The sequence below is a fragment of the Ammospiza nelsoni genome, chromosome 8 (assembly GCF_027579445.1).
Source record: "Ammospiza nelsoni isolate bAmmNel1 chromosome 8, bAmmNel1.pri, whole genome shotgun sequence".
Lineage (NCBI taxonomy): Eukaryota > Metazoa > Chordata > Aves > Passeriformes > Passerellidae > Ammospiza > Ammospiza nelsoni.
Window position 1 is genome coordinate 23,915,256 of NC_080640.1, and position 24,997 is coordinate 23,940,252.

The window sequence follows — 24,997 nt, forward strand, 5'->3', positions numbered from 1 at the left end:
TCATTAAGTGCATAAATATAATACACATGCCCACCTCCTCTGAGTATAGGGGCCTCTGTGACCTCAGGACATATCTTTCAGTTTGGAATATGATAACTTCAGCTTCTGAGGCCAGTGGAAATCTAGTTTAAGGTACCTTGATTGGCTTCAGTTCTGTTTCATCTTACAACTTATTCCAGGTATGAGTTGCTACCTTTGTGGTTTTGCCTACCTGCCTTTCATGTGAGAATAATCCAATTTTGTTGCAGATTTTGAGAGAATTCATCTTTTTTTTTTTACTTTAAAAACACACGTGCAGTAAAATCTAATGAGATGACAACATTTATTGACCATCATAAAAAACTTCTGATGTATTCTGTTTTTAACTCCAGGGTGTTGCAATGGCTATTAAAATAAGTGCTTTATACAACCCTTTCTGATCGTTTCTCAGGATATCTGCATTGCAAAGTCCAGTCTTCAGAGCTGTAAAAATGAAAAGATGTCTCATGAAAAACTATAGTATCTAGTTAAAAGTGAAAATTGGGGTTCAACAAGTTGAGGTAACTTGAGAAAAAAAAATACTAAAATGAACAGACCCCTCTTGCACTTGGTTTATGGATTGTCTCTTTGGTTTAAGTGTCTCTTTGGCAGGATCATCAGCAATAGTAAAAAAGAAAATCTTTGTCATATGCTCTAACCAATATTGTACCACCAAACTTATTTCAGCAGTTATAAAGATAATTTTACCACTCAGTCTTTGTGGAATTAAAGTGCTTGTCAGAGCATTTTTTAATTAGTTCTACATGGATCAGTACATTGGAGCTGAATTTTAGGTATATTTCTAATAAAGGCAGGATTGTTAGGGCTCATCATACTAATCATGAGACTGGCTTTGGGACTTATTCTTTTGTTGGGTTTTAACAATTCAGGCTGAAATTGAATGAAGTAGGCATCTAAAACTGAAGGGGGAAAAAAAGAGGGAAAGGAAAAAATGAGGAAGTAAAGTGTTTGTGTGTATTGAAAACTATATATGTACTTCAGAGAACAGGCTAGGACTTCGTTTATGAAGAAGAAAAACTATTGATCTTTGCCTTCTAGAGCAGTGTTTCCCAGCTGGCAAGATGGTGGCCTTTGAGTAGCAAAGTCATCAGGATTCTTTTGTCTTTAAAAAAAAATCTCCCCAGTGTTGGCTAAGCTGATATGCAGCTGAATAACTGTGGTCTGTAAGTACTCACAAGGGACCTCCTTGGCTTTAGAAGAGAAAATCTCAGAAGTTCTCCTCGTGTCTGGCCATGTTTGAAGTGCTCCCAGCTCGGACTGCTGAGCAGCGTGCTCAGGCGCCAGCTCGCCGTCCCAGCTGAGCAGGCAGAGCCCAGGCAGCGCAGGGAGGCCAGAGCCCTGCAGCAGTGCCAGTCACAGGGACACAGAAATCAGCCGTGTTAGCGGGGTCTGTCACAGAGCTGTGGATTTCAGCTGCATGCTGTATCTAGCAGAAAAATCACAGCATTTCCTCTACAAGCATCCCTTGTCCTGTGCTTCCTGTCAGGATGTTTGTGTGTTCTGCTATCAGAAGTATGTGATATTTCCCACCTGGAAAAATATGGAAGCTGAGAGATTGCTGAAGTGGATCATTTTGAATATGTTACTGTTGAACTGATCTAATTTGAATTGACTGCAACTTATTTTAGTGTAGCTGTTCAAAATGGAATACTAATTTACAGATAGTGGAGTAATACACAGCTTAAATGTTCAGTTACATGATTTTTTGTTATTGTTCTTCATAGTTCACTTTTCGAGCAAGCTGTAAAACCTGAAATCATATTGTGAGCAATAGAGATGTTGGAATTCATGTGAATAACATGAAATAATATCTCAATTTTTCCTCTAAAGGTTAAATATTTGTGGTGCCATTTATTCCATCACGTCCCTGTCTGCTCCTTGAGCTACCTGGTTAGAGGTGTGCACACCTCACATCCCTGCCTGAGGCTCTGGCTCCTGTGGTTACACAGGCAGTCAGGGTCAGCTCAGGTACACCTCTGTTCTGGCTTGACTTGCAGTTACTGAAGTCTCAATTAAATCTAAATGGGGTCCATCTGCTTTCTGAACTGCAGTGACTGCTTAGAGATAGGGGGAGTGAGGCTCGTATCTTCACTTTTGGTCAAATATCCAAGATGCTTGAGCATTTTTATACATAAATTTTCTCAAGTTCAGTCATCGCCAGTTAGACTTGAATTTGTTTGGAACTGAAAATTTGGGTTAGTAATAAATCATCAAAAATCCCCAACATAATCACTCTTTGTATGAAGAAATCACTGTAGATAACTTCTGTGCATGTAAAAATACCATGGGCTAATTAAAATAAAATCTTAGGAATTGGGCAGTTAGTGTTCTGAGTTGCTGCTTGCACTGCTGACTTGACTCACAGCTTCCTTCAGCCTGCAGGGGTTAGCAGGTCTGGGAATTGAGCATCCTCCAGTGCCTGTTGGAAGCTCATTTTTTTCTGGTCCTTGGTAGACAAGTTGTTCTTACAGTGGGACATGGCAGGTGTGCAAGGGAATAATGGGAGAGCTCATGAAACATGAGACTGTTTCACTTCCCACTGCTCACACAAACTTTTTTTTCCCCCAGGTTTCCTTCCCTTTTCTCCTGTTCTTTCCTGAGCTGATCTGCAGGTCTGGTCTGTCTTGTGCACTGTTTCCAAACACAAGCAGTGACCTCCTGCTTCTTGTGTCCATTCCTGTCAGGGGTTTAAGTGCATGGAAGCCACACTCTCTCATACTGTGTCCATCCTTTCTTCTGTTTACTCTTTTGTTTCTTGCACATTGTTTTTTGTTAAGGCTTTGGTTTAGCTACTTATTTTTACCATGTTCTGAGCAAGGTAGCAAGCAGCTAATCTTTTTCTTGTAGCCATTGTCAGTAGTTTCTTATGCCTTGTTCTGAGTGTACTTTACTAATAATAACTAAAATATTTCTTAATATGGAGTTTTAAACTGAACAAGGTAAACACAAAACTGAGAAGTCCCTATGGTGCAAGTCATGAGCCAACACATGATAACATAGTATTTTTAACAGTTTTGATAATAATTTAGAATGCTAAATGATTTCACCAGATATAGGTACTTTCTCTCTTAATATTTCATTGGGCTGTTTCTTGGTATGATCCTCATTCTTTCCACCATTACTTTAGTACCAGGCACAAAAGAACTTGAGGTTAAAGTATTTGCTGTTATTGGTTATTATTATTTGGTTAGCACTCATATCTAAATCAGAGTGCCTGTTGTGCTAAGCACTCTGCAAACATCTTTGAAGAGACAGTCTCTTCTCCAAAGAGTGGAGCAGATTAATACTTTAGTTTTTTCACCTTACTACTTAATGCTGCCTTTTTTGCACTTTGGTTACATTTATCTAAGGGATGTCTATGCCACTCGTTCCTTTCTGTAGTAATGGAAGTGATAATGAGGTAGCCAGTTTTTATCTGGATTAAATGCAACTTCCCAAAGCATTAAAAAAAACAAAAAAATCCAGTATATCATCAGATTGAATAAAGACGTTGAAAGACTTGTGTTGAGTGAGACCCTGCTGGGAGCTTGTCTAAAAAATGAATGTTTCCTGCTTTGTAAAGGTTGGGTTAGAATCTGAAGTTAATTATAACTTTCCCGCATGTATGTTGGGATTGAGATTGCTGTGTTCTCAGCTCTACAAGCGTGCTAGATTATTATTTAAATTTCTGAGCTGATGTTGCCTGTCCAAACACTGGAAGGGTCTTCTCTGACCCCTGTAAGGTGCATCTGATGAAGAAAGCATATTGGAAATACTTTTTCCATTGCCTTGGACAGAGGAAAATACACTGTGAACTCAAGAGACCATTGGTTTCATCCACTGCAGTTTCTCATCTTTACTAAAAGAGGTCTCTAGTAAAGACCTTATGACTTCCAGTCATAGAATGTCTGGAACACAGCAGTATCAGTTCCAAGACATAACAACTGTCTTTGTTAATTGGTCTTTTGTTGCTGCTCATTAGTGCAGTGCCTGTACGTCTCCCTACTCTTTCTCCCTCACCTTAGCCCACAGGGGTCCAGTTGTGGATTTTGCTGGTTGTTTTTTAATAAGTGTCTATCTGCAGAAACTTGTTAGTCAAGAATCTGACAGAAAGTTGTCATTTGTTTCATCAGGATACCTATTGAAATGTTTGCTGTAAATCATGTAACATTCTTCCAGTCTTCTCTTATGAAGTCTTTATGCCTTTTTTAATGCATCCCTTTTATCTTACCAAGCTGTTCATTTTGACTTACTCATTTTGTGTTCTGCTATCCTTTTTGATTCTTAGATTTTTCCAGGATGAAATACATTTTTTCTTTACAAGACTTTCTTAAATGTACCTTCTCTACTAGTTTATTCCAGTCGGTAATAGCAGGGGCTTAAGTCTCTACTCTCCATGAAAGCTTTGAGATAGTACCTTTTATAAATACTGCAGTGAACTAGACTATTTCACTTTAAAGCTTTGATTGCTTGATGGTAGGTTTCAGCTTTGAACTCTCTCCTCTCTGTTTAATGATCTGCTTGGGTTGATGGACTGGTGCTGGAGTTGTCTGTGGTCACTGCTCTGGGTGTCACAGCGGCTGCAGAGTGGAACGCTTTCCCAGAACATGCATGTGCATGGAAGGCCACTTAAAAAGGAAGATTTTTAGGCTTTGCCACTTTGTTGTTATTTATTCTCCAGCGTTCAGTGGTGTGTTTGTTGGGCAAGAATTTGCAGTGAGTTTTTGGAATGTCTGTTTTATTTTCTGTTATATGAATCTGTGCTTTTTTTCAGCTGCCTTGCAGAAACTCCTCCTGTCAGATTAGCATGGTCTAGTGGTCTGCATCCAGGCTAGGAAAAGAGCCTTTAATCCCTCATCTGATGTTGAGTGCATTGATCCTCTCCTCTTCAGGATGCTGTGAATGTATGTCCTTGTTGACTGACATTATCCTCCTCCAGAGAAGTTCCTCTCTCCATTCAAGGCACCCTTATGTATAGATGTGAAAATCTTGTTTCTGTGTTGATGTTCAAACTCATTCTCTCCTTCCTGGTCTTTTTGTAAACATTTGCCCTGAGAGGTTCCTCAGGAAGTGGAGATAGTCTTGGCAGCAGAAATCTTCACATAGCCTACCAGTCAGTACGTCAGTGTCCCTCACCAGTAACTTGTCTTCCTGGCATTCTAACCTGAGTATTATCCCCAAAGGATTAGTTCACTGCCTTAGATTCCCCCTTTGTGAAGCTGGGATGATGTTCTCTTCACAGGATTAGGTGAGGATTAGCTAGTGTTTATCAGCAACTTGCAGATAAAAGAAGTGCTTTGTTTACATGTATATCTTTTAGAATGTGTGGTCTTGATCACTTGGTAGTGCTCAACTCTGCATTAAAGAAACATCTGATGTAGAATACTGTTATACAATAATTGATACAGATAATTATTAACATGTGCATGGATATTTAGAAGTGAATACCGCTTCTTGAAAACTGAAGCATTTAACAATTTGAAAATATTCTGTCCTGTTCTCCTTTTTTAAAATAATAATTATAATAATAATAATTGTTTTTATTATTACTACTATTATTATTACTATTGCTATTATTATTACTATTGCTACCTTTAAAATGTTTTATATTAGTGTTGACACATAAGATTTTTGTGAACATTTTGGAAATATCAACAATATTTCTGGCCTAAGTAAGTACTTCTAAAGGTAGAAGGAAACCTTTTGAAAGGTCTTTCAAAAGTTACTTTCCTATAAAGACAGACAATGTCTGCTGTTACCTTTCAACACCAAATATCCCTAGTTTATTAATTATAGTAGCTGGAAGCTGAAATTCAGAGTTTTTCTTCTGCTTCTTTTATGATTTCTGGAAAAAAATGAGTTTGCAGCAACTGGAATCAGCTAAGAGTCTTGTTGAAAATACATCTTGTTCTTCCCTAGCCATATTGGCTCTGTGGGACTTTCTTGGTAACATGAACAGATATGACTCAGAAGACAGAGAGAGAACAACTATGTTGTGTAGGAAATTTAAAAAAGGACATTTTTACCATTTGTTTTGGCCAACACCACAGTCAAGCTGCAATGCCTGCCTTTTTGATTTTGTTTCTTTTGCTTCTTGACAGCCAGTGGAACTGGAGCTGGTATCCTGAATTGATCTTAACTATCCATGAGAAATCCAAGAGAGAACAAACAAGATGTTCTCAACACTGTGATATTTTTAAGTGTTGTAATTCCTAGTTTTCATAGCATCAAACTGCAGATTGCTAATATGGATTGTTTTCTATTGCAATAGGCCAGATTAGATGAGTATTGCATTAAAATATTATTTGAATTGGGCCAAATTTAGATAATTTGGCTTTTGGAGGCCTCAAAGTAAAATACAGGATGAAAGGTATGCAGCAAGAGGGGGAATGTGAGGATACATGATAAAATTCCACCTTCTTGGAGCCCATCTAATTACCTTCTCTATTCTCATTAAGTTGACAGCACCCTCAGGTCTGGTCCTTGTTCCCTGGGCTTCTGTTACTCTTGAGGGTTCTCCTCATCTCTTCCACCACCCTTATGTTTTCAAAATTACCACAATCTATTCCCTTTGGAGAAAATTTCTTATTAGTTGACTACAAATTTGTTCTTTCATTCAACCAGCTCCTTTCAGAAAACATTCCTGTGATAATTTCCATGAGAATTTTTTGTCCATGACATCTTGGTTTTGAAATTTTATTGCACTTCTTTCAAGTTCCTTGTGGAAGGAGCCAGTCCTTATGTGTTTGTGAAAGGCCATTTATATAGGCCCCAGGCATTAAGTAGCCAGGCACAGTCTGTATGCAATAATATATCTGTAACCTTTCAGAAACCTTATCTTTAACATACTATCTTATCTTTTCCTCTAATTTCTCTTGGGTTTTATCCTCTATTGTAGCCACTTCCCCACATTTCTTAGTTTACATGAGTAAAATTAAAAATATCATCTGCTAGACTAACATGGAAGTATTTCCTAATGTATTAAGGAGAAATTACATTTTTATCATACACTTAAAATAGTGTATTGAAGGAGAAAAGATTGTATTGGTAGAGGTTGTGTAAATGTAATGTAAGAGACTGAGCTTCAGACCACTAAAATTACTTGGAATATTTTCAACCAACTTCAGTAGGAGTAAGAGCTAATCCAAAATTATTTTGACCAAGAAGGTAGAATTTTATTCACCATGTGCTTGGACAGCATCTTACTGTGTGCTGTACAGTAATATTTGATGTTCTGATGTCCATTCTGATTGTGATTCTTCTTTCCAGATGTTCTGGGAACATGAAATTGATGTGGTTGCTATTTAGATAGGATGTTTGCTCAGTGCTTTTTTTACAAACTGCTGCTTTTCTACAGGCAGTGGAACAGAATCTCTGTCCCTGGGAAATGCTCTGCAGAATTAACAGTGCTTGAAGTCTTGGGAAATACTCAGTGTCCCTTGCCGCCCTCTCTCTTCCTGTATCTTCTCCTCCTCAGTACATGCTCTCCTCAGTTTTAGCTTCCAAAGATGAAAATCTTCCGCCAATAATGTCTTCTGGGTATTACAGCCTTGCCTAAACTGCAGGCTCTGTTGGTCATGTCAGGTTGTATTCCAGTCATTTTCCCAGAAAATGCCCCGAGGAGCTCCATACAGCTCATTGGAAATGGTTTCCTATTCGTGTTTGTTACTACTGCTATGGGATTGTTTAAGCATCCAAAAATTTGTTTTATTTTTAAAATCATCCTTTTGCACTGCTCTGACAGATTTGCTGTAAAAAATCGATGCTAAAATCTGGTTTCGTGTGTGATTAGGGTGTGTTGCTACCTCTGCCGCCCCAGCCCGCTCCGATCCCCAGAGGCAGAGGCAGAGCGGGCTGGAGCTGCAGCTCAGCCGGCATCGGGAGCCGCTCCAGGGTGGGATCCGGGCTGGGCTGGGCCAGGAACCAGCATCAGGAGCCACTCCAGTGTGCCATCCGTGCTGTGCTGGATCAGGAGCGGCTCCAGCGTGTGCCATCCGTGCTGTGCTGGATCAGGAGCCTCTCCAGCGTGTGCCATCCGTGCTGTGCTGGATCAGGAGCCTCTCCAGCGTGTGCCATCCGTGCTGGGCTGGATCAGGAGCCTCTCCAGCGTGTGCCATCCGTGCTGTGCTGGATCAGGAGCGGCTCCAGCGTGTGCCATCCGTGCTGGGCTGGATCAGGAGCCTCTCCAGCGTGTGCCATCCGTGCTGGGCTGGATCAGGAGCGGCTCCAGCGTGTGCCATCCGTGCTGGGCTGGATCAGGAGCCTCTCCAGCGTGTGCCATCCATGCTGGGCTGGATCAGGACCCTCTCCAGCGTGTGCCATCCGTGCTGTGCTGTCTGGCGGCCGTTCGCACCCGCCCACTGCTCTCGCCGCCGCGCTCGGGCCCATGCTCCTTTTCAGGGGCTGAGAGGAGATGTCAATGAGAGGGGCGGGCGGGTTTGCCGAGCTACCGGAGCAATTGATTCTTGTCTGCCTCTCTGAGCAGTCTGTCTGCGCAGCAGCACACGAGACGATTTTGCACGCTTTTTTTTTTTTCCCCGCTAATGCCCTAGTCAGCAGCTTGCAAAGGAAGAATAGTATTTAAAAAAAGAAATAATAGCAGTCCTCTGTGAGCCGCAGTGAGTGCATGGACCAGAGCTAAATTTGGAAAGCTAAAGCTTATTCCATGCAATATTATTAGAATTATTTGGGTTTCCAAAAGCACGCTCACATACATGTGTGTGTTGCTGGCCAGCTTTTCCACGTGACTCGGCTAGATTCAAATGCAGTTATTTATAGACGGCAGGAGCAGTGATGACATTATCTTACAGCACTCCAGCCCTGAAATTATGGCACTGGTGTGCAGGGAGAGGTGGCCAGGTGTCCTCTGTGAGAATTTAGGCAGGCTGCTCTTCTGCAAATGTCCAGAAGAAAAGGTGGTCACAAACAACCCTTTCCCTCTCCCCCAATTCTTTTTAATTTTTAGACAGAGAAACGAAAGTTATTGTAAAATCAGTCTGGGCTGTGATTTCTACTGCCTTCTTCCCTAGATGCTTGTAAAAAGCAATTAGCCACATTCATTTTTACACCTCTCCCCTCTTACACAGATAACCTCTCTCTACCTATGTAAAATGATAAACATGCCCCTGAAGACAAGGAAACAGCAATTTCTAATCTGTCTAAAACTAATGTTCGTCGTTAGGCTTTTAAATAAAAGTCTCTTGCTGCAGCCCTCCGTGCTTGTAGCTCGGCTAATTGAGCTGAGGCTGCTCCGTGGCACTGGAGCCCCGGCGTGGGGCAGCAGCTGCCGCCTCCCGCCTCTGCTGAGCGCCCGAGCCTGGGGCTTCATGTGGCTGGGGAAAAACCAAATACATGTCTGGGGGGAAATATTTTTGAGGAGAGAGACGAGGAAAAAGATTTAAAAAAAAAAAAAAAGGTTAAATGCAAAAGAAAAAGCTGTCGAGTTCACAGGGTGGTCACACAAAGAAATGCTTCAGCGCAGCTGGGAGTGTGCAGGCTGCAGCAGGGCATGGGCACAGACAGCAGAAGATGGGGCTGCCTCAGGGCAGTACTGTTGCTGAACACTTTGTATTGTGAAACTACAACTAAAATAATCTTAAGATTGGGGTAGGGTTGTTTAGATGTTTCTTATTTTACACCAGCTCGGGTTTTCTCTGTGGCCCTAATTGTAACAGAGCATTGATGATTTGCTACTTTTGCTTTATTGGTTATAAATTAAATAAACATAGTGTATGTGGAGTCTTTAGAGGTATCAGAATGCCTTAGCAAGAGCATCCATGGCTCATGAAGTCTGCTCCTATAATATTACTGGGTTTCAGGTGGGAAATGTTCATTGGCCCAGAAGACACAGCTAGAGGAAATGGAACTTTAAGGATACAGAAGCCCTCCTCTTGCTCAGATTAGTTACCAAGTTCCCAGTGCAGCTTGGGAACAATTATTTGGTATTTGACTTTGGTATATTAATTGAATGTTAATTAATTAGGCAGTTCTCAAGAAAAGGTGATTAGTACCAGAGGAGCAGAGCAGGTTGCTAGTAAAGGAAGATGACAAGGTTTGTGGGGTTGGTAGGACTCAGAGGGGAAAAAAGAGAAGTAATGACTCTGTTAGAAAACTACCTCATCAACTGGGCAGTGAGATGGGAAGCAATGCCTTGAAACTGCAGTGCATGCCCACGCCTGTCTGCCAGGTATTGTTTGAGCAGAAATCAGTTAAGCTAAAAACTGCACTAGGCTGAGTTTCTGTTTCATGCTGTCCTTAACTATTTTCATGTTCAGCACTTAGAGAGTGGAAGGGTAGGGTCAGGGTACTTCTAACTTAGTTCTGTTCAACTACAAAGTTTGGATAGTATGAAAAATGGTCCTGTAACTCCCAACTTCGAAGGCAAGCGGTTTTGTTCCTTCAGCACTTACAGAGAAGTTGGCAAAGTTTGTATTATACTGGTCATACAAAAAAAAAAAAAAAAAAAAAAAAAAAAAAAAAAAAACTGAGGACACCTGATAAAACATTCTTTTCCTGTATAAATATAAAATAATGTAAAGTTAAAACAAAAAGCAAGACGGCAGAACCAAAAACCCTTAAGTTCCTAAAATAGCTTTTGGTCCTTCTGAGTTCTGGCTGTGCAGTGTTAACTTTGGAAACACGTTTCTGCTATAAATTTTGGTTGTGTGGTTTTTGTAATTTTTTTCCTCTCCTTGAAAGCCTCTCCAGATGTTCTACAGTTGTTGTTTGAAAATGTTCCATGGCAGGCACAGAGACTGTGGGCACAGAGCAGTAACCCCTTGATGTGGTGGTTGTGGTTTTTCCTTGCAAAGAGAGGAAGGTGTGTGATCCCCTCTGTTCTGGGACTCTGTTCTGTCACAAATGGTGTGACCTTCAGCACATCACCTGCTCTCAGTTTCTTTCATCTTTAAAACTTAGCCAGCAAACCATGTGGCTGGATGGCCACTTAGTCTCTACAGGAGCTCCCCACACTGTAGCTAAGATGTCTTTTTGGGATAATTGTGAATACAAGCCAGATTTAAATACTTTCCCAATGCAGACTGATTGAATTTCCTCTGTTCACAAACACAGATTTTATTTGATTCTAGAAGACTTCAAAAAGTGATCTGTGCCATGCCCCCTTAGCTGAAGAATCCATTCTCCCTAGATCTGTATCTGACCCTTCCTCTACATCTCCATTTATGGAAATTCCTCACCTTACCCCTTAGGTTATTTTAAAGCATTATAATGCTCCTGACATCTAACGTATGTCTTTTTTATCTCTGTCTTATTGGTGTTTCTTCTGTGGATACAGTTAATGCTTTGTTACTCAGTAAATCATAACGCTGCTCTCAGTCTTCCCTCTTGTAAAAAAAAAAAGCTCCAACCAAACCCACTAAAAGCCCTGATTCATTTCTTGCAGGGTTTATTGATAGGGTTTTTTCTAATCATTCTGGTTACTTTTCTCCCCCTTCTGTGGCTAAGCATTGTGGTGGGGTAGAGAGAACTGTGCATTTCCCAAGCTTGAGTCCCACTCATGCAGCCAGGGAGGCTGGCTGGTTGTGCTTTGGCAGCACAGCACAGCTACTGCCTTCATTGGCCTCTGAGCAATCTGGTAATGCTCATTTCTATTGGTGACTGTTGGTTTAATAGTTTGGTAAGCCTTAAGTTTCCTGCCATGTTGTGTTGTGTTCAGCTAGACCTAATTTCCCTTGTTTATTTGTGAGAATGTCATGTTAAGCAGCACTAAAGCCTGACTGAAATCAAACCAATCTACACTCAAGGTCTGTTGTCTGTTACATAAAGAAAGTACAGAGGTAAAGCATGATTTATTTCTGAAAAGTCAATTTTGGTTGTTACTCATTTTTTACTTTCCTCTTGGTCCTTTTGAATAATTTGGGTTAGGTTTCCATGACAAGAAGCTGAACCTCCAGTTCTGCAGTTATTCCTTTCTTTCGTTTAAGGATAGACACCAGATTTTCCCCCTTCCAGACTTCCATCGTTGTGGTGGTTGTGCATGGCTCCCTTGTGTTCCAGCTCCTGTTAAATTCATCTGTTGGGTTTTTTCTTAGCACTTTCAGATGTCAGTAGTGGTATTAGCTCAGGAGTTGTTTACAGTAGTAATTGGAGGGCTGAGGATGGATTAAATGAAACTGAGCCTCTCACCTGTAGGTCACTGCTTTATCTGTAGACAAAGATGGGTTCAAGTGTGTCAGTCTCGTTTTTCAGATGTCTGGATTATGTATGAATTCTGTTGATGACTAGCACTGGCATTACAAAACAAAAGCATACAGCAGTAATGAAAGATGCTGTTGTTTGAAGTCTAAGCAGTGAAACCAACAATTGGATGAGTAAGAAAACAAGTAGTCTAATGCTATTGGAGTGCATTTCCTTGAAAAGCCTTATCCAAGATTTGCTTGCCGGTAGCCTTTCACCAGTGTTGTCTTCCCTTTATATAATGGGCTGTGTTTTCAGATGTAGCAGCTTGGGCAGAGCTAAGCCTCAATGAGATGCTTGCGTATTTTATCTGGATCTGTACAGAGTGTTTTGTGCTTGCCAAATTGAGCCATTGTTGCTGTGTTTTGTGATGTATTACTTCAAAGTTAATGTAGTGAATCTGGTAAGATCCTCTGCCAAGTTTTGGCAAGTGTAGAAGGAAATTAGGGAATCCCAGTTCCACTGAAGGCATGGGGCGAGGATAGCAGAATTGAAATCTGTGTCTCCAGGATGTATTATTCCAGTTGGCAAGAGCCTTTGGGGAAGCCTACATATAGATGTGTCTTGAGAGGTATTTGTGGAGAATTGAAGATATGCCAAGGCAAGCTGGACCCATATTCAAGACCAGACTTTGTACATGGTGTCAGTCTCATGCAGCAGTTCTGAAAGCACATGCTGAATAACTCTCAGGTTTGCAGTAAGGATTTTATTGAATAAAACCTCTGTTAATTAATGTGATACTACATTCAGTTTAATTAGGTGTTCCCTTCATTAGCTATTTTCCTACAAACCTACATGATTTTTTGTATTTTAATTGTAATACATAATTGCATTATAGATCCTACTGGGGCAAAGCTGTATATTTCTGCAGGACACAGCTGTAGCTATAGTAATGAAGGAGGCATTCTTGATAAAAGGCATTACTTCGATATTAGGGTTGGAAATGTCTATCATGCCCTGTTCCACAGCATTGAATTGTGGCTGTCAACTTGGTGTTCCTGTTGTCATTAGCAGGGCAGTTCATGCCTCTGAATGAGGATCTGCGCCAGCTGCCCCCTTGCTCTGCTGGGGAATTCAGTTCCATGCAGTTTGCTGGGATGAGGACTTGTTAAATCTGTGTGTCTTTGGAGGGGGTTCTCCTCCCTACAGGGGGCAGGTTTGTGTTGGCACTTTTTAGATAAAATCAGTCCATTTAATCCAACCTACTTGGACTTCTAAGCTAACATCACTGATTTTGCCTGATGAAGAAGAGCAGCCACAATCCTCAGGTGCTCCATAAAAGCAGCCAGCTGGGTGCAAGCCTCCCTGGATGAGGTGGCAGCAAACACCTGGGATAAGCGCTGGCTCTGTGCTGTGAGCTGCTGTGTGCAAAGTGGGCATCTGCTGGCAGCTGGTGAGACAGGCCTGGGAGGAGGGATGGACTCCCTGGGAACTGCTCTGAGTCCATGCTGAACAGCCAGACTGCTGAGAAATTCTTACTTTTGCTTTGTAATTGGCTTTGTGTGTACTCCTTTTGTGCTGTCAGCGTTGAGGCAGAAAGGAGCAGAAGCTGGTGTAATGACAGGCAGGGCTCCTCTGTCACAGGGTTAGGCCACGGAGCAGTACCCTGAGAGAACTGCAGAGGAGGGACAAACACAAATCTCTGCTAATGGACTGTCACATCCTGGGGTTGTGGCCTTGCTTTGCTGCCCTGACCGACAGGTGAGCCAGCCACTGCCAGGCTCTGCAGGGCTATGCAGGGAGGAGAGCTGCAGGAAAATCAATCCTTGAAATAGTTTGACATGAGAGGTTTCTCTCTGTCTCCATTTCCTAGCTCTTTAAAAGCAAACATCTGATTTTCGGTTTCACAAAATTTCAAAGATTCCATCCTTTTAATGCAATTGACCTTATTTTTCTAATGCTGTCAGCACATTCAGCTTTAGGTAGTTAACATTTTCAGTGTATTTTTCCAAACATGATATAGTCTCCATTTTTCTATGTAGAAAGAATAACTCCTCTAAATAACCAAGACAATAGTTATTTCCACTCCTCTCATTCTCTTCTCATTGCTGCTTCCCTTTCCTCCCCACCAAATTACCTCACTGGATGCTTTATGAAAACTGTATTTAGATTGCAGTCTGTAGAGGAGAGAGCAGAAAGCACTCAGTAACTCTGTGTTCTACTTATCTGGAATTCTCCGTGTAAAAAAAATACAGATTTGTTTCTAAAAGCAATATAAAAATTAATGGATATGATTGGTGAAAAATGATGTATTTTCTTACTTATGCTGTAAATATCTTTTCAGCCAAATGCATTTCCTTCTGAGACATGAAACCAATCTAGTGAGATGGTGCTGAACAGATAGTTCTCCAAATCAAACTCCTCCTTTTTTCCTAATATTTTCATTGCAGCGAATAAGAAATACGGATCTGCCAGTCTGCCTATTGAACTATCTACTGCAGCTTAACTGCAGCAAGGAAGCAGTAATCCTATTGTGCTCTTCCAGCAGTCTCCCGGGAAGCAGAAGGCATTGAAATTACTGAGCTGTTGTCCTATCCCCTCCTCACCTGTCTTTGTGGCTGTAAATATAGTGTCTGCCTGTAAATAACAGTTTGCTGCACCTTTAAGCACGTTCCCTAACAAGAGGCAGCGATTTACTGAGGTGATAAGCTGTAACTAATACTAGGGTATCATAATGGGTAAATAGATTAGCACTGTGCTTCTCTGTATTTTGCTTTCTAGGGAGCTGCAGCTCCTGCACTCGAGGTGCTTACTGTGGCACTTTGCAGTGCCAGGGATTGCAGCTCCCAGGGCCGGGCTGGGTGCAGCTGGGGAAGTGCAGCAGTGCCTCTCTGGGGCAGCATTGGCTGCACACCCTGGTTGCTTTACTTTTTCTGGTCCCTGGCCCAAAAAGGGCTGTCATGGGCTGTACCAATCTTCTGTGCTATGGCTATAAAATCATGTTTGACCTGCATCACCAGCACCCATCATGTAATGTTTACAGGTATGCCAGCATCATTTGTTGTCAAGAAGTATTAAGTGAGGCAAGCAGCCTGGGCATGATCTGTGGCTTACCCATCTCAAGCTCCTTGATTTTCCTAATAGAAGGGCCCCAGCACTTACAAAGCAGCTGTGCTGCTGGGTGATGGGCAGTCATGGCTGTGAGGGATGGAAAGGTGCCACAGAGCAAGCAGTGGGGGCCTTGCTCTCTGTACTGCCTGGCAGGTTTTAGGCACAAAAGGGCCCTTACAGGAAAGGAGCAGTACCAGGGGATGTGGCCGGTCCTAATAATTGTGTCGCAAATCTTGTGATATTTGGCATGTTCTTAAAGACTTGGCTCCTAGAGGCAGGGGATTAAATAACAATTGCTTCCTTTCTCTTTCAAGCAAGGCTTAGCTCTGTGGTTGCAGAGAAATGCTTAAAATGTGACTTGGGCTGACTGGGAAAAAGAAATAAAAATTGCCTTCCAGCCTTCTTTCCCCTCCTTGTCCCCAGGATCCCAATGTGGATACATTGCCATGTCTTAGGATTTTTTTCAATGAAAGAATTTAAGATTATTGGACACATCCAGAAGGACATAAAGTGTTGCCAACTTTGGGTGCGTGGGAGTATTTATGAGTTTTTTAAGGAGAGGTCAGTCACATTCTGTGCTGAGACCCACTCTGCGATGTCTGGTCCTCTTCAAAGAACAGAAAAACAAAAATGTGACCGGGTAGCCACAAGCTGAATATATCTGAACTGATTTTTTTCTCTTGCATCCTTAGGGAAACCCCTTGGGCTAGTTGTAATTGAAATTTCTCTTGTTTTTATATCTGTATTTCTGCTTTTCACAAATGTGAAAGCTGAGGCTGCTCTGTCTGTGCTGGTTTCTTAACGCAGTCGTCATTAGCAAATCGGTATTGATTTATTCCTATGGAAATAGATCAGTGCTGAAAGTGAAATGCAATCCCATTAAGAATGATACAGGTTTTGCAGATGGAGAAAAGTAGGTCAAATATTACACCAATCATCCCAGAGTGTCCCTTTAAGCCAAATAAATGTGTGAATACACTTAAACTGTCAGTACGTTATTTGATTGCCATTATTCTGTATCTTTTTGCATGAGCTAGCAGAGCCCTTTATGACTGAACAGGAGTTAAAGGAAAATGTCAATTTTGGTGTATTAACCAGGTTGTATTTTACACCTGGGCTGTGTACAGGGCTTCTTGGGGGCTGTGTGCACATGTAAGGATTCTTCCTTTCCTCTCATTGCAACAGTTGAGTTCAACTTAAGCAGGAAAGGCACATCATTGTATGCAAGGGACATTGTAGCAATGCAGCAAAGGAACACGATTTAAATCTGAAAACTGCCGCAGCAAGGGGCTGCGAGAGACGGTGTGGATGGTCCATCTGCAAAATCTGTGCTCCTGTTGTACAAGGAGGAGGGGCCGAGGGGGAGAAAAAGCAGCTGCTTGGCTGTGCTGTGAGAGGGTGAGACTGACTGTTGGCACCATCTGTAGCTGTCCTTTGTGCTTGCTGCTTTATCTGTTCATTATAGTATGATACTGAAATTCTCGTGCTTTGAGTGTAAATGAGTTGAGATACGCCTAATACTGTCAGCATAAAAAGCAGTAACTAAGTACACTAAAGATGAATAGTGTAATCTGTAAATTCATTTTGAGTTTGTTTTATCTTGCTTGAATAGCCCAGGAAGTGATGTTCTCCAGAAGCCAGCTGTACCAGATGTGTGTTGGCAGGGTATATATTCATCTTACCGAGCAGAGAGCTCACTGGAGGTGGATGGGGCGGGAGAGATGGGAGGCTGCCCTGTGTGTTCCAGCAGAAGGGAGCAGACTCTTTAGAGGGAGGATAGAGCAGGTCAGAGGGGAATTGGTAACTCCTAAGGTGGCTACAAACAGCTTTGTTTTCATTCCATGCACAAGTACCAACACAGGGAAGAGTGTGATTATTATACATGGTACATGAGTTGAAATGTCCTGAGGGAGGAAAGGTTGAACCATAATGAGTGCTGATAGGGATGAGTAAATTTCCTAGGTTTTTACCTGCAGTCTCTTAGTTTCTAAAAACATGAGTCCTCTCCAGATAACTTGTAGAATAAAACCATCCAGCTTATCTTGAGGACCTCTTTTTACTTTGATGGTTTACATTTTCCCTTTATAAATCTGCGTACTGGATATTGGTAATAACAACAACTCATTAAGATGTTTTCTTACCTTCACCTCACCAAAGTAATGCTCTCATTGGCACATTCTTTTTCCGGGAGTTACTCTGCTTTTTTTTCCAAGCAGGTTTGGCTTTTGTTTGCAGATTCATGCCCTCGGATCCTTTGGGTTGTTGCTTTTTATCTTACTTGTCAAGTGCACATAGGTGTGCAGAAGGAGCAACTCCCTTCTCCCATCATAGCCGCGTCCAAGATGGATGATTCTGTAGTAATTACACTCGGCTGTGGAAGTGCTCAGCATCCACTATTACTCATCCACTATTACTCCGTGATGGCTGCGTTAAGTGTTCGGCAGAACACTTTGTTCGTGTTTCCCGAGCTCAAGTGGCTGTGGGCAAGGGAAGAAACCCTGTAAGGCAGGAATTTGTATTTCCAGGCTGCTGGAAAGGGGGAGGGGGGCCTTTGTCACTGGCACATTAGTAATAATATGCCAGGGATAAAAGGTGAGTATAATTTGATCAAATGCTTGTTGACAGATTCCTTGGCTAATAGAGAAGCAGCTTAGACTGACACTCGTTGCTGGAACATTTCACAGAGCTGGAGGGAATGCTTTTTGTAGGCTCCGTGTGAGGCTGACAGTTTCCCAGTGACCATATTTAGTTACATAAAGAAACGATGGCCCCCTTTTGTCACAGCAGAGCTCTAAAATGCCTCCCTAAACAGCTCTCTTGACCTTCTGCTTGATAAATGCAATAAAATTGCTACCTCTTCTTTGTCCAAATGCAATAAAATTACTGCCCCTTCTTTGTGCTAATGTGTGATTAATTCACAGCAGTGGCCCAGGCTATAAGTATTTTTCTTGTGTAGCCATTTAACTTGAGAAAATCCAACTGTTTCTTTTACCATACTTGCGTACGTTTTTGGTAAAGCAGGTTCTTTTTTCTGCCCCACAAATATGACTTTACAGTTAGTCTCTTTGGAATTTGTTCTGTGTTAACAGTGCATGTGAGTAGCTGCTGGGAAAAGAAGATGGTGTACCCTGAAATGATAGTTAGCTACTGCTTATGATTGTTATTTGGTGAAAAGAAAACCATTAGAAAATTAAGACATGAAAACAGGAGCCTCAATTTCAGAGGATTCTGCACTTGTCTCTTTTAAATGAGCAAGCCTGAAATTACATCTAGAGTTTGTTACTACCCTAAACCGCTATGGCAGCTTGGGTTTTCAGTTGTCTTCTGGTTCTCACCCACCCATATAATCTGTTGATTTGTGTTCAGTCTGCAACACCTCAGGAAGGCACTTAGTTAAAAATTAAACGTGAAGCGTTGTTTTGTTCTGAGGGTTTTGTAAAGCATCCTTTAAAGAAAAAAAAAGCCCCAGCACTTCCACTTGAAAAGTTGATTTCTTTCCACTGCAGGATTTTTCAGTTAGTCTGCACTTTGTTCCAGCTAAACTCCTCACTGTGTTCTCATACCTGGCTGACTTTTTACCAGAGCCACTTCTGATGTTGGAATTCAATAGGCAGCTTTAAGGCTCAGGTGGATGTTGCTGGGGACTTTGGTGGGTGTCTTGGCTGATGCACTCATCGGAGCAGTGCAGTCAATTTCTGGGGCTCTGCTTACTGCAGAGTAGGTGGTTTCTATAACAGGGCCTGGTCTTTTCTGAATGTGGGTGCATAAGGGAGAGGCCACATTTTCAGGAATAATGACCCCTTTCATGTCTCGAGTTGCAAGCTCTTCTTCCCTCTAAGAAATCTCTGCATCTTCATAGTTCATAAGCGTGCTTTTCCTGTAAGCACAGAATTACCCTCATTGACTACAAGATTAGGCACATAATGGAAATACACATTTAGGGGTTATGCTGGGTCAGATATAGATTTAAGTGCCTAACTTTGTACCCATACATCATTCTCCTGTTTATCTATTCAAGACTGGTAGCTCATAGCAGTTTTGGAAATTAATTTGTGGGCATGGGTTTCTCTCCAATTAATCTTAAGAAAAAAACCAGCTGAATAGAAAAGAGGTCTTTTTTTCTTTGCTCCCCTCTGCAAATGATGTCTTCTCTGTGTTTTTGTTATGTTTCTGTTAGTGTGAAATGAATTATTGTGCATCTTGCTTTACTCGTAACAGCTATCCCATGTCCTTTTGCTTCATCCATTCTTCGCCTCTGTGCTCCTGGGCTATGCAAAATGTTTGTAACTTGGGTAAAAATGTTCTAATGGTAGGGTAGGGCAATTACAGACTGAGTTTGATAGGATTAAAGTTCTCTTGTGCCTCCTGGGCTATGCAGAATGTTTGTAACTTGGGTAAAAATGTTCTTATGATAGTGTATGGCAATTAGACTCAGTTTGATGGGATAAAACTCTGAATGGTGGTTCATGGACCAGCTTTGCATTCATGGTGTTTGTCTAGGTCGTGACTCCTGTTCCAGTGGCTTGCACCTGCAGGGGGCTGTGCTGGTTCCTCAGATGTGTGCTCACTGCCATTTGTTCTGTTTGCACAGCCCTGCTTTCATCGTGGTGTGAGGAGCTGGGACGGCTCTTGCTGCTTCGCCACCAGAAAAGCCGGCAGAACGACCCTCCCGGGAAGCTCCCCATGCAACCCCCCATGAACTCTATGAGCTCCATGAAACCCACCCTCTCTCACAGGTGAGTGTGGGCCCAGCCCACAGCACTGCAGGCTGGACAGCGTGTTGTGTGACAGATCTGCTCCTTGAAATGCTTGGTACCACTGCTGGGGGCAGTGACGCTGTTTCATGCACTGCTCAGCACTAGGGACAGCAGGGTATCTGTAATTACAGCAAGCACTAAAGAAACTCAATTTTTGCCTTTGCTATTGCCCCATGCATAGTGAAGTGACACCTCTGTCTTCAAATCTGTGCTCAGATCAAGTAGGTGTGCTTTCAAGCTTCAAGTCATGCCCTAGAGATGAACTTGTACCTCATGTCTCTCATCAGACACTTGCCTGATGTTTATTTAAATACAATTGGCTTTTCTTGATGTTGAAAACATTTCACTGATGTTCTGTGTTTTAACCATTATTGGAAATGTATTACATGCAAAGCAATTGTACAGTGGGTGTAGCCATAGATCAGAGGATGTCCTGTACAGTCTTGTATCAGGTGAGGATCCAACAGCACTTGTGTTAATATAGAGAAAACATGGATGTTAAAGGTCAGTAAAAGAAGATGATGTGAAGCCTTTGATTACCAAATTATGTAGAGGATCACTCTTTGTAATTCTTGTCTGCACAACCTAGGTCAAAGCAAAAGCTGGAAATCAAGTGTAGACAGGATTGAGCACCCATTCAGTGCTTTATGTTTCTGGGAGGTTTTTTTTAAGGCTTTCTTTACCTCAGCATCACATTTAAAAAAATCACAAATAGTATAAATTTGTTTTATGTAGGATTATTTTGTTAGTGAAGGACTATGAGAGTGCAATGAGTCTAAATTCCTTGTACCTAAGTTCTGTGATAGCCTAACTAACTTGAACTTTTGTGTTAGAGTGAAGCTTAGGGACATCTTTGTACCAGTGCATTTGCATATGCAAATCTGTTTGCAAACAGTTTTGGGGGTTTGGGTTGGATAGTTTTTCATTATTTTTGTTGCATTTATGGGAAAACCATGCAATAAGTATGTCTTTTACTTCAGCCCTTGAGAATAAATGAAGTCCTTTTTTTGAAGTATAATTAATATATCATCACTGGCTTTTCAGAGTACCTAGATTTCCTCTTTTAGCTGCTTATGAAACGACTGATTGTAAACACATTTAACGAAAAAACTCCAAAAAACCAAAGAAATCTTAATATTTTAAAATAATTTTACACTTGGGAGCAGCTTTTCAGAAGACAAAGTGAAATTAGTGGCTAGTCTGACGAGAGTGTGGTGCAGTATATGTGCTCTCTTAGGTGTAGTTTTGTAGTTTTTAGATGCCTGATTCTCATTTGACCTTTTAGCCTCTGTTCCTCTAGAGTCTATAAAGTAAGACTATCTCACAGGGGCTGTGTGCTACATTACTAGATAATAGATAAGATAGGCACAACTCACTTCTTTCGTGGCAATTTTCCACAGAAACTGTCACATGTCAAAAAAGAAATACTTTCTTCTACTAAACCTAAATACCAGCATTTCCAGCAGCACCGAGTCATCCAATATCCTGCCTGTAGCAGAGCAGCCTGGTCAGTGTTAGGCAGTCCCTGCATATTTCTCTCGAGTATTGCCCTTGAATTGCCCTACTGGGGAAGACACTGGGAGCAATTTCTAAATTACTCCTCTTTACCTATGAGATGCCCCTCTAGAAACAAAATTTCTGCGGCATCACTTCTTATATACAATAACTGCAGCAGCCACTTTGGGGTTTGGAATGTTTGCATCACTGCTTTGGTGTGTGCTGTTGTCTGTAATTTTACTGTAACTGCTTGAAATATCTCAGGTGGTACATTAGAATGAGACATCCTGTGGCTCTCCAACTTCTTTTTCCACCTGGAACTGTTTATTTTCATGCATGTTTTGTAATCAGTCTGTAAGACAGAAGTGAAGTATGGTGTGAAGAAGAATTGAGTTTTCTATTTGTTTTAATTAAACAAAAGATGAAAAGCCATTAAGTACAGTATTAACTACAATCAGTGATGAACCTGTTGATGAAGCACCATTTGTTTTTGCATTAGATTACAATTGGGTCAAAAGCTGAGTATTAAAGTTCACAGTATCTTATCTCTAATCCACAAGACTTTTCTGTTAATTCAAACAGAAAAAAAAAGTTTGCTTTGTATTTCCTGAAACAATTAATGTAGCCAGCTATTTCAAGTTTTGTAAAAGAGCTAGATATTAAATTAGAACAACCAAGACCATATGCAAGAACCTTACTTAACAAAGGCAATGTAGATATATGTGAGCTGCTGATTATCATTAGACACACAATTAAATCCCTCCCCATCATCAGACGATCTTGAGTACTCCACACAGAGCTTTTTCTGCTGTTCCTTTTACTAGCAACAAAACTACCCAGAACTCTAGTCAGGGGACTAGAATCCTGATGTAGCAGGCACTACAGAAACACAGCTGCTTAGTTTCAAAGTTGAAACAGGGCTCAGCTATTTAAAATAAATTGTGACTCAATAATGTATCACAAGAATCTAAATCTAAGGATTCATATTTAATAAACTGTGGGCACTTACACTAGAAGTAATTCAGGCCTGGCCTGTTTTTAAGGACAATCTTTGATTTTTAAAAGTTAATTGAGCTATGAAAGAAAACTGAAGTAGACTGATCAAGGAGGGCTTTCCCAGTGTTACTGTTGGTTAAATGTACTTACAGAGAGCAGAATGAAAGCCGTGTGAGGATGTGCACACATGCAACGAATGCTTTCAGAATAGAGACTGTCTGGTTAATTTCTTTCTAAATTTAGTTTTTCATTAACAGAATGATCAAGTGTTGCATACAGAAAAAAGTCAGCTAAATACCTACTGTCTAATGTAGGCCAATTGGCTGGATTGCAAACTCCTGTGCTTTGTGAACAGAATGAGCACTGGGCTGTCAAAAAGAACCTCCCAATCTTAGGGGTTTTTTAAGTCTTTGCAGTCTAATAGTCAGCTCAAACTTGAGTGTGAGATTTTATTTTCACCTTAGACCTTTTTATTGATTAATGTGAGTAAACTTTACTCCTGTATTGAAGGACCAATGTAGGACCTATCCACCTCCTTAATCCTGTATAACTTCTAATTAAAGTCCTACTTAATGGATTTAGGGGGACTTAAGGAGAGCTGTTAGTCTTCAGGCTAGCCCTTCTGCACGGGTGTGAAATTTCCTGCTTTCTAGCTTGCAGGGTAATTATTTGTGTTGTAGTTTTCCAATCTGACAAACTGTCTGTAATAACAGATACTACTCAAGGTGGCTGATTTTTGAATAAATATAAAGTCTTTGGCAAATGCTGTTATATAAGTACAAATTATTGTCATTATACACCTTCCAATGCTTTGATGAAGTTCCTACTTAACACCATTACATTAAGTGGTAGACCTCTGTGTGTGTATCAAATTGAATCTTGGTTGAAATGGGTACAGTTCCAATCAGTCCCAGCAGGAATTGCACCCTGGTTCATTTTCACGTCAGTCTGACTCAGGCAAGCTCTGGGGGGGCTTCTCATTTCTTGCACAGCTTGTAATAAAGCTTATTTGTCAACAAAACCACCTAGAAATAGACAGCTGTTAGTTGCAGTTTAGTGTGTTGCCATGAGCATCTGTAGGGTTCTTACTGTCTTCACTCTGGCTCCAAATTTTGGTCTTATGCATTAATTGCCAGCTGTCTCACAGTTAGTGACCAAAGGCTGGTAATGCCTCTATAGGGCAGTCATGCTTGATGAAATATATGAAGATAATGTTGTTTTTATCACAAATTACTTAGTGCCAAACGTTTAGAGAAAATTGAACAGTAGATGAAATGAAGCATTAATTAAATCATACAGTAGATGTGTTATTTATTACCATTAATGTTTTATGTTCAGGCAATCATAAATACCTTTTAGTAGCTAGACTTGCTTTAAAAGAGTGATTGTTTTTAATGCTTGTTTTGTCCTTTTTTTCTTCCAATTTAAACCTGACTAAGACCTGAACTTTCCAACTTTCATTGGAGCTCTTGGAAAAGAATGGTCATTCTGTCTAAGTTTTTATTGAGTGGTAAGGACTGACTCTTGCATTGTTAACAATCAGGAGTGAACTGGTTATAACATACTAGTACCAACAGTGTCAGAAGTTCTGTAAAGGCTGCTACCTTTTCAATTTTGCATCATAGGCTGTTTTGACCAACAGTGATAGTCACTTCAAAAAAGTCTGGGCGAGGTCAGGTGCAGCACATGCACACTTGTATGAAAACAGGCACGTTGTGCATGTTTTATACATCAGTTTGAAGTAGGGGTTGCTCCATTATGTCACATGGCTCTGGCCTGCAGGGACAAACTTTGCAAAAGAATTCATAACTCTTGAGGTAAAAGATAAAATTGTTTCAAAGCCTTTTCATCTTTCTGGTTGTGGAGTTGTGAAATAAATATAATTAGGGACTGAACAGATGGTAAATCCTCATATAAAAGAATATACCCAGTAAAGAAACATATATTACTTCTGATTCTGCAAAAGTAGCTTTGCTGGTTTTTCCAGTTTCCTTTCTGTCAAGAAATGTTAATATTTACCATCAGGAGAGAATAGGGAAGAATTCAGAATCAAGAAATGTTTCTGTCACTCCTTAAAGAAAAAAACCCAGAAAATTTCTTCAGAATAATCTGCTTATGCGCTAAGCATTGCAAAGATGAAACTAGTTAGGAATTGCTCCAAAGTATTGTCCCAAGAGTTGCCCATCTCATCCTCTAAGTAAAACTACTGATACTCATTTTATCACATACACTTAATGGGGAGGAGGTGGAAGAAAACCTTGAGCCTGTTGAAGCTAAAAGAAAATTATGAGTACTTTCTCCTTGAAAACTGATAAGTGTAACCATTAGCTGTTGATAATTAAATATTGAATATTTTCATATTTTCATGCGAGAAATCTGCATTTCATTTTAGATAAGTTTGTGGTCAGTTCTTGTGGTAACAGGAAACAGCAATGGGTAACTTGATTTCAAATATGTCTTCTTTGCATGCTTGGTAAAAGGTA

General features: G+C 40.9%; 1 protein-coding gene across 1 annotated transcript in view; it reads left to right on the forward strand.

Annotated features, from left to right (window-relative positions):
• ZMIZ1 (zinc finger MIZ-type containing 1) overlaps positions 1-24,997 on the forward strand; it is a 337,453-nt gene that overhangs the window by 266,426 nt on the left and 46,030 nt on the right. Inside the window, exon 7 of the mRNA XM_059476742.1 lies at positions 19,856-20,000. Within this exon, the coding sequence (XP_059332725.1) occupies positions 19,856-20,000 (145 nt within the window). The remainder of the gene's footprint in view (positions 1-19,855; positions 20,001-24,997) is intronic.